Here is a 10,529-nt window from a genome sequence, read left to right on the forward strand (position 1 = left end):
AAAGTAATTAGTTATATTTTAGTAAAAGGATGCAAGTATCTAAAAAGTTCATGGGTGCATATACCAACGTAAGAAAAAAGGGGGCATACACCGACGACAAAGAAAAGCAAAAATATAATTCAACTTTACAGAAATAAAAGAATAATAATATTGTTACTTTTCTTTTTTTTTTTGGTTATAATTGTTACTTTTCTTTGCTAAGCATGAGACATTGGACATTACAACTTTGTGTAGTGGGGAGTAAAGCACCGCTCACTTTTTTCTCCCTCTTTCCTTTTGTATTCAAATACAAGTGCCCCCTGGTACATTCTTTTTCCCATATGGTATATTGGTATCCTCCTCAAGGTTCAATGCTGGCTTTTGAATTTAATTTAATTTAAAATTGAAACACAAAAGGGGGCAATTATGATAAAGAAAGGTAGAAAAGGTTAAGTAAAAGAGGCACCAAAGCAAACCAATTAAGGAGGGCTATAGGGTGAGAATGGATCAGTAGTGTTAGTGTCAATGCCACTGAGGGTTATGAACTTAATTTAGTTTACTTACCTGCATGGATAAAGATAAAGGCAAAAAAGAAATCAATTAATATATGCTTCTGAATCCATGGACATAGTTTTGTAATTTTCTCAATATAATGAGAAGAAAAAAAGGAGTTTTCTAAATCACCAAGATAAATATTGACTAAAATCATCATAGTCTTAATTACTTGGTCCAATAATATTTTAACATGTATTATTAGCTAGAATTTTCTAAAATACATATCAAATTATTATTGGGTCACCTAAGTTTAGGTGATTTTACCCAAAATAAATTTTGAATGATTTAAAGAACCTAAAAACAAAGAAAAAAAAAGGCGTGCTAATACTACTATTTACCCTGTCTCCCACAAATCTTGCTAAAGAAAGCAAGTAAAATACTCCCTCCGTTCCTATATATAAGTCACAAATAACTAATTCTCTTAGATTAAGAAAAGTAGTTACTAGTAATAAATTTGTAAAAAAAATGATTTACTTTCCTAGATTACCCTTATTTACTTTCCTATGATTTTCTCTCTCCAAGTTAATATTTCTAAAGTTTATCATCTCTTTCATATTAAATATGAGGGTGAACTTGGAAAAAATTATTTAATGCTTCCTAGATATTAGAAAGTGACTTATATTTTGTAACAAATTTTTTTCAAAAAATGTGACTTATAATAGGGAACGGAGGGAGTAACAAGTATAGCTACTCCTGCTAATGACCCAATGATTATAGCAAATGTCTTTTGCCCTTGGTTAATTGATTTACCTGCAAATTAAACCAATACAACAAAATAAGTTAGGTAATGTAAGAAAAATATGTTCCTTGTGCTTTTTCTGATAAAAAAATTGGCAAGAAATTTTTGCTAGTGATCGACCAAAATCAAAGCAAAATTAAGTAATTAAGCCTTAGTTTTATTAGTTTAAATCACATCGATTCCTCACTCATTGAGAATATTAATATTATTCAAGTCGGATATAACTTTTATATGTGGATGATAAAAATTTCCCAACTATATATCTAAACACTAGTTTACATGATAACCTTGGTGTATGCATGAAACTAAAATTTAAATAAATAAACATATAAATCCTTGCTTTATTTGTTTTTTTTTAAAGTTGCTTCATTAAAATCAAGAAACAAATGGCATCGAGGCCAAAATATCCAGGGCTACAAAGGGAGCCGATGCCACTGGAACTCCGAATTATGATCATATCCTCCAAATCAATAAATCTTTCAGAAATTTGCATGGGAGGTTCATTCAAAAAACAAGAAAAATATTATCCTCACATTTTTTTTATTACCATTGTTAATTTCTTTCTTCATCCATCTATGATTAAAAAAAAAGTAAAAGAGAAGACTTTAAAAATGATTAATGTAAATAAAAGCCAGTAAGAAAAAATATGAAAAAAAAGTCTCCTTAAACCAACTATTTAAAGAAAAAGAAAATGACAAAAGACGATTAAAATTGTTGATGATTAAACACTTAAAATTTTGCTTCATATACATTTCGAAAATGAAAATTTAAAGAAAAAAGTTCATTTCAAACACATGAAAATTTACATTTTTTATTTTCCCCATCAAATTGAAATTGAAATTAAACCACCATGCACCCCTGATTCATTACACTTCAGTTCTTAATTCCATGACCCTATTTACAAGTTCTTCATTTACAAGTTCTTCAGTTCAAAACTCAAAATTAAACACATTAAAATATGAACATTGAAGAAGCACAAGCACCAGCGGTAAAGCCAGAAGCAGCATAGAATGGGCCTTACCGTGGGCCTTGGAGCTATCATGGGCTCCACCGACGGAATACCTCGCAAAGCACTTCCCCAAGAACATGTCACCATAATCCGCCGTGCCGCAATCACCCTTCAGCCGCGATATGGCCTCGGAGACACAATCCTGACACTCACCGCCGGAAAGATCGCCGGTGCACTGAGCCATGCCGCGGACGCCGCCAGAACCACCAATCCTGAAAGGCCCACTAGAGCCCAAAAGCCCAGCCAGCACGGCGTCCCTCGAGCCCATGGCCTCCGGGTTGTATCCCACAGAGGGCCCACACTTTTTTAACACCACAGCCTTGTCTTCCACGCCGAGGAACGTGGCGTTGTCGTACTTGACGTAGCAGCCCTCTAGCTGCACCGCGCCGCCGCAGGCCTGGCGGCACACGTCGCCAGCTCGTGTGACGGCGCGAGCAACGCAGGATGCGCAGTCAGGCATGGCGAGGTCTCCGCGGCACTGGTAGAGGCCGTAGATGGCGTCCTGCTGGGTGGAACCCAAGATGGTGAAGTTGTTGTAGGAGGAGTAGGTGGCTGAGTTGACCAGCGAGGTGAGGAGTGAGTCGAGGTTTGACTCGTAGGGTGAGTTGGGTGTGTACATACATTGTGTGCACCCACCATATAGGTAGAGGCTTGTGGAGGATGATGCTAAGATAGAAGGGAAAAGAAAAAAGAAAATGAGGAGTGAGAGTGAGAATGAGAAACTTTTCTCCATAAAACTTTTTGTTTTCTCCATGTGTGTGTTGGTGTTTTTAATTTGGAGAGAAAAAAAGGTTAGGTTGGAGTTAGAGTAAGATAGCTAGGTAGGTTTTATATGAAAAGAGGGATTTGAAGCTAGGCTGTGCATGTATGCATGATGTGTTGTGTTATGCATGGAATTCATTAGGGTTTTGAGGATGTTGTTTAATTTGAAATGAATGAGAGAGGGCTTGAATTATGGAACCCAAGACCTGTGAGCATGAAGATGAAGTTGCTTTAAGTAAGGAAAATCCATGGCATGGCCATGTCACCTGTGTGGCAAGGATTAAGAAAGCGGAAAAGCTTCTCTTCATTGATTGATTCATTTTACAGCTGTGGGGTCAATCTTGGCCATTTTTTTATTGGTTAGTTTGATCATCATGCAGATAAAGTAGCAACTTTAATTTCTTTGTTACTATGAATAATTTTGAATTTTTAACTATTCTTTTATAGTGGAAAATGATGATTCAAATTTTAACTTAGGCTTAATTGCAACTTTAGTCCCTGATGTTCATCAAACCCACGATTTTAGTCCCTCACCAAATTTAATTACAAGAATGGTCCCTCACATTTACCCCCGTTTGCAACGTTAGTCTTTCCGTCAAAATATTAACGGAGGATGCTTATGTGGCAAGTCGCCTCTTCATCTCAGAAAAAAAAAAAAACCTCAAACCCAGAAATATGATGCTTCTTCATCTCCTTCCTCTCCTTCTTCATCATCTTCATCTTCTTCAACAAACTTCATCATCATCTTCATCTTCAATAAAAAAGCCAGCAAATCTCAACCGTAAATCTCAAAGAAACCCAGAAACCTAGCAAACCCAACCCACCCCATCTTCATCAATCTGTTGTAATCAATTTCTGAGTTTGTGAAAAGCAATTTCAATGACCAAGCACCTTGAATTCTTTCTCATCCCTCTCTCTGCTGGAAAGCTAGGCTAAAAGGTCTCATTCTTCCACTTCTCTAACTTGACACAACTCAGATCGAAGAAACATATCCACCCACCCTCCCCCGACCCGCATGCCCCCACCCACCCCATGAAAGAAATCCACCGCCGTCGTAAATTCAACCTAGATCGAAACCCACCCGCACCCCTTCCATCCAAACCCACCGCCAAATAAACCCATAAATCAAACAAAAAAACACCCAGAATCAGAGAAGAGGAAGAGCTTCAAAGAGATGCAAGCAGATCTGAGGTATGGACGGATTGAAACCCAGTTGAAATCGAAACCCATTTCCTGCAATCGAAACCCATTTGAAATTAAAAACAAATCTGGCACGGATTGATTAATGTAATGGAAAAATCAAATAGGGTGAAGCCAAAGACCAAGAAGCATGTTGTCTACATGGTTGGTATTCACGAACAGATCAAGAAGCACTATCTGGAGTTGCCTTCAAATTCATTTCATATTTTAAGCATCATAATCAATTTGGCTTCAAGTCTACTCCACTTGTAAATGTTTTAATCTTGATTAATTGCACTATTTGTTTCTTTGTGTTGACTTTTTTATGTTAGATTTTTTGTTGAAGAAGATGAAGATGTTGAAGAAGGAGCATCATCTTTCTGGGTTTGAGGTTTTTTTTTTTGAGATGAAGAGGCATGTGCATCTCTCTCTCCTAGTGGCAGTGCCACGTATCCAAAAACTTGTCACATAAGCACCCTCCGTTAATATTTGGACGGAAAGACTAACGTTGTAAACGGGTGTAAACGTGAGGGACCATTCTTGTAATTAAATTTGGTGGGGGACTAAAATTGTGAGTTTGGTGAACGTCAGGGACTAAAGTTGCAATTAAGCCTTTAACTTAACTTCACTCTGCAACTATTGAGAAGTTTCAGAAAAGGAAGAGGAAGCAATATCACTATAAAATATCGATTTTCCTTATTAGTTATACTCTTTTACATTTTAATGGTGTATAGTAAGAAAACTGAAGCCAGCTTAATCGAGAAAAAAAATCATAAATATGTTTATCTTAAGAAGGATTGTTGAACATTATCTGAAACTACTGAGGACACGTGTGATATGTTGTATTGTATAAAGTCCGATAGCATTGAGTTGATAGAATAAAAATTAATAAAAATTTAATATTATACAACATTTGATCATATATATGTATATATAGTATATATGTATATATAGTGTAACTCATCATATCATTTGAATTGATATGATTATATATTTGGTGAAGGGTTATAGTTGTAGAGATGAAGATGGAGGATGGTAATTGTGGCAGTGGCAACAATAGTGGTAGGTGGTGTCAATAGAGTGGTGGGTTGTGGTGTTGGCGGTGGCGTAGTGGTGTGGTGGTGGTGGCGAAGTGTTGTATGGCGGTGGTGGCGACAATAGTTGTGGCTAAGAGCAGTGGTGGTACAACAACGTTGGCGGTGGCGAAGGGTAGTGGTTGTGGTTGTAGTAGCATTGGTGGTGATAGTTTCGATGGTGGTGGTGGAGACGGTAGTGGTGGTGGTGGTGACAATGATGAAGATGGCAATGGAGGCGGTGGCAGTGGTGGAGGGTGGTGGTGGTGGCCGGTTGTGATGGTGACAATGCATTAAATATATAATTTCAAGTAGCTTATATGTCTTATCAATTCTAATTCATAATCTATATGCTGGATTAAATAATCTATTATTTAAATGTATAAAAGTGAATTGATGGATAAATATATACTGTATAATATAATTTTAGCGCTCCAAACAATATATAAATTCATAATGTATTATATAATCTTATATTATCATATCTAATACGACACACCAAACTATAAAAATTTGTTAAAATAGAATAGCATAATTGCTTAAATAACTCATGTTAACTCATGACTTTTGGAGCACTTGAAAATTTCTCTCCTTAATTGAATTGTAGTATTGTTGAAATAAGTCATGCATGTTAACTCAAGATATAGTTTGCAAATGAATTTACCAGAAGTTTGCACTACTATGGATAAAATACTTCTATATAAGTTTGCAAAAATGCTGTACTTTAGACTTGATTAATTCAAACTCATTTTTTTTTCCCTAAGTGAATGAGGGGACTTAACATTAATATAAACATATGTTAACTCTTACTTAAAAAAATGAATTAAAAAAATGAGTGAAATTGTTGTCATGAATTGAGATAAAAGTCTTTGCACTCACTTGGTATTAGTATTGCCTTACTATATCAAGATGAGTTTAGAAAACCACGGTCAAAATAGACACTCCTCTACCACATGTGCTTTGGAGTGTACGAGCTAGCATTCATATCTTAACACCCTCTTAAACTTCATTTTATTTTTTGAGCAGCACTTAATCTTGAAATAGTGACTTGAGATAAATGTTTGGACTTAATTGAATATCGTCGTTAAGTTAGAGGTTTTGGGATAGTGTGACTCCATCCGAGTCAAAAGTACCTTTATCTACAAATGTATGAATTATTTGTCATTTTTATAAAAGACTTCAAGAATTTGAACGAAAGTGTCAAGAAAACACATAAAAAATGTTCCCTTAAGGAGTAAGTCAACAAAATTCATCGTAGATTGATGGGACTAACACAATATCTCAAGTTTCTCAACTAAGCCTCATATGATTAATTTATGGGTATTTTTTGCAGATATCTGATAAATCCGAAATTCATTACCATCTCTAGTTAATTGAGACAGAACCCGTGCTTTGATCATTGTAGAAATCACATGCAAGCTCCTCTGCTTCACTCTCTGTAATTTGGACCTGTACTCTTGTGTTCAAATAATTAATTAATAAGTTGGATTATTTTTCTAGAATGACCTGGATTTAATTAAGTTTATTGCCATGGAGCCTACGCTCCTTTTGGTTCTTTACTCAAGTTATCTAGTCTTCACAATGATATATAGTATCATGTAGGAGTATGTTCTATGTACATGTGTGGCAAGGTGTAAGTTAACATTTGTAAACTTGTAATGGTGGGAATAATTATATCTTCACAACTCATTTTTGAGGTGTGGGGAGGTGGAAGGAACAAAGAGAAATGAAGAAATGACAGAGAAAATAAAGATGTGATAATTAAAGAAGAAAGAAATAAATAGAAATTAAGGTGAAAAAAAGAGATAGAGATGTGTGTATATATCATAACTCTAATGGTGGTATTATGAAAACTTTGTGACCTGTAAAAAGGGTAGTACTTGTTTTTCATTGTGTTATGGTGATTATTGAATATATAGTAATAGTAATTAATCTATGTCTCCCAATGGATTAATTGCGAAGTAAAGGTCATGCTGAGAAAAGGAAAGGGCTTTAACACTTTAATTTCGCTATAATGCAGAGTGCAGACAACACAATAGTACTCTTTTTCGATTGAAGACACCAAAGGACAGCCATGACATCGCACTAAACCTACCATCCTTACTTTAGCACAGCCTAGAATAGTTCATTCAAATGTATGCCGGATAAGACATTATTTTGGTTGCATAAACTATGTGCATAGTTGTTTTTTCCTTAGATTTGTGCTCAATGAACCTTCAGCTCAATTTGGATCCTCTTTGCCCTTCAAAATCTTATTAATTTTAAATCTAATGGTTCGATATTTTTCTTGATTGGTTAAAAATTTCAGAGGAAGGGATTAGTTAAATTAAGTCTATGATTAGTCAAAATAGGTCTATAAATATGGTGAATATTTAGGACAGAGAGAGGCGGAAGATAGATTCGTTATAAAGGATATTATGAACTTTTATGTCAACAATCAATTACCTCAAAAGCTTAAATTGTGGGATAAGGGTCACAACTCACATGAATGATTTTATATTAATTTTCTAACAGGCTTGCCCCTCACGCAAGAGGTCTTTGGGCTTGAAGTGTAGAGAATGCACAAGTTCACCTGTCTTGTGCTTAAATTCTTTTTTACTAGAATAATTGGGGGCAGCAATGATCGAACTCTGGACCGCTTGATTATAAAAGCTCTAATACTATGTGTAAGACCTAATTGAAATCCATATTATGAGATAGATTGCGTACCTATCAATCACGAGCGGAGTAAGAATTGAGTGATTTCAGTCAAGTGACTAGGGTTTCCTTTATATCTCACACTCCCTTTCACAACCATCAATGGGGCAAGTTGTGGAGCCAGATTAGATCAGTGATTACAGAGGGGACCTAGCCAACGTATATTTAACTTTAGTCCCTGCCCATCATGGGCCTACGGGTTAAGGCCTACACTGTATACCACATCAATCAATTACAAATATCCAAGCCAAAAACATAGATCACTTAAATAATTAAGTTGACTTACATGTAAACCATCATCGAATTACAAGTTAGCCGTTTTTATTAAAAACAAAAAACTACAATTGATTAAAGCCCATAAAAATTAATAAATAATTCTTACATCTTACGGATTAGTGACCATAATCACGCAAATATACAGTCGCGATCAACCATTACCCCCCTCCCCCCTCAACGCCAATTTAAGAGTCAGGCTAAATTGGTTCCGCAACTTTTCACTACAATGAAAGAGGTTCTAACTTATATAAAAAAAAAAGAGATTCTAACTAGGTCTGTTATCATTAATAGGGCTCTGATTATATAAAGAGTGCTCAAGCTAATTGAAAAATATGCACATTTTAGTGCTTGGAAGACAAAGTGAAGCGTGCGACCAGCTAAGCTGTCATCGGGACTTTTGTATGAACATGATCCAGACTCAACTTTCAACTAGAAGTTAACTATAGATTATTAGATTCTTCACACGAAACAAAACATGGAATTTGCTCATTACATACACAAAAATGTTTTCTTTTTGGTCAAAACATTTACACAAATCTAATCCGGCCTGCACCAATTTCATATGATATGAGAACACAAGTCCAACACGCTATTTAATTTGGTCCAATTGTTCAGACACCTTTTTTTTTGGGTCAAAATTCAGACACCTTTGAGACGACACTGCTGGTATCAGGTTTGGGCTTTTCTCTGAAGCCCGTAGTTTTGGTCCAATACATATTCTCTTATCAACAGTAAAAAACTTCTTACTGAATAATATCAACAAAATATAATAAAATCCCCATTGACACAAAAATGAAGTTCCTTCCCTGTTCTCAATTTCGCTTCAGAAATTCCATCCCTCTCCCTTTAAAGCAAGTAGCATTTCAGTTCTTACCTCAAAGGATACAAGTACCAAAATTTGTCCTTCGAATCTTAGCCTCTTAGAGCATTTGGTAATCTATTGATCCCATGAAGACTGCATCTATGAGTGACTCTTTATAATCTTACGAGTACTAAAGTGATCTGTCGATCCGGTGACTTCTTTCTAAAGTAATCTATTGATCCGATGAGGACGGCTGAACTACTAGCGCATTTTCTTTATTAATAATTTAAGAGATACAAAAGTTGAATTGGTTGGTTGCTTGAAAACTTAATTTGTATGAAAACTTAAAAGTTTAAGTTATGATTGATAAATAAACTGAACAACAACAATGATGATGCACAATAGCACAATGAGGAACATGAACCAACCATATTGTAAGCCGCAAAGATTAGAGTACTGTCCTTTAGGATTTTACTGATTACTTAAGTTATCACCTACCTAGTAGTCAAAGTCTGAAACTGGTCCTCTCTTGATTCGTCACAAAATAGCCATATTGAAAACAAACTCTATTTCATTCATAAAATGGGTCCAAATGTAACAATAGAGTGACTAACTTATTTATAGTTAAAGGCTTAACAGTTAAGAGAAGACTAAATCCTAATATTGATTAGAAACAAATCCACTTCCAATCTATAATTAAATAAAAGAATAAATCCTATGAACTAAGATAATTGTTCACAAATATAAAGATAACAAGAAGATATCTTCCTAATCTCTTAAAATAATAATTAAAATAAAAAATTACAAGAATAAATAAAATACAAACTAAAACTAAAATAATAAAGCATCAGTGGGGCTTCACGACCATTGAACCGCGATCGTGACTCGTGCTGGGTCTTACTTTTTGTGCTCTCTTCGCTCCAAATTGTTTCGTTGACCTTGTTAACTTCTTTACCATTTCGTATATCAAATGGTAAAAGGTAGAAAATCAATCCAAAATAAAATAGAATAGAAAACTAAGTACCTATATGATGCTAAACTGATATGCAAAAGTCTACATAAGTTTCCCTTATAACTGCACCGCCACAGCCGTCCCATTGGTGCCTTAGTATAAGCACTGCTGATTTGATTTTATTTGTTACTTCATCCGTTCATTTTTAAGTGTAATTCTAGTAAAAAGTTCTCCAACCAAGATAGTAGGTTATTGGAGTTTTTTTTCCATTCTACCCTCTCACATCCTAATCATGAAGTTATAAAGTTTTCCAACAAAAATAGTGGATAATTAATGTTTTATTCCACTCTCTCTTATATCTTTAAACTATTTATCATTCTTCCCTCCCTAGTAGCAACAAAAATTTATAACATCCCTCCAATTTTTAATGTTAACACCTTTTTCTATGTAACTTTGAAAGCTTTTTTGGGTACTTTCATTAGAATTTAATTTCCATTTATTAGACA

At 34.9% G+C, this 10,529-nt stretch overlaps 1 protein-coding gene across 2 annotated transcripts; it reads right to left on the bottom strand.

Moving 5' to 3' along the window:
* Positions 1-3,285, bottom strand: LOC130733762 (plasmodesmata-located protein 7-like). Of its 2 annotated transcripts, none has more exons than XM_057586024.1 (2): positions 2,295-3,284; positions 1-543 (listed from the first exon to the last, which is right to left on the bottom strand). In XM_057586024.1, the coding sequence occupies exons 1-2, from the start codon at positions 3,034-3,036 to the stop codon at positions 536-538; spliced, it is 750 nt and encodes a 249-aa protein (XP_057442007.1). In that variant the 5' UTR covers positions 3,037-3,284; the 3' UTR covers positions 1-535. The 2 variants fall into 2 exon arrangements, with proteins under 2 accessions (XP_057442007.1, XP_057442006.1); XM_057586023.1 differs by lacking the exon at positions 1-543 and adding an exon at positions 1,027-1,284 and having other exon boundaries at positions 2,295-3,285.
* Positions 3,286-10,529: the final 7,244 nt, after the last annotated feature.

This window comes from Lotus japonicus, chromosome 1, assembly GCF_012489685.1.
Source record: "Lotus japonicus ecotype B-129 chromosome 1, LjGifu_v1.2".
In the NCBI taxonomy this organism is placed as follows: Eukaryota; Viridiplantae; Streptophyta; class Magnoliopsida; order Fabales; family Fabaceae; genus Lotus; species Lotus japonicus.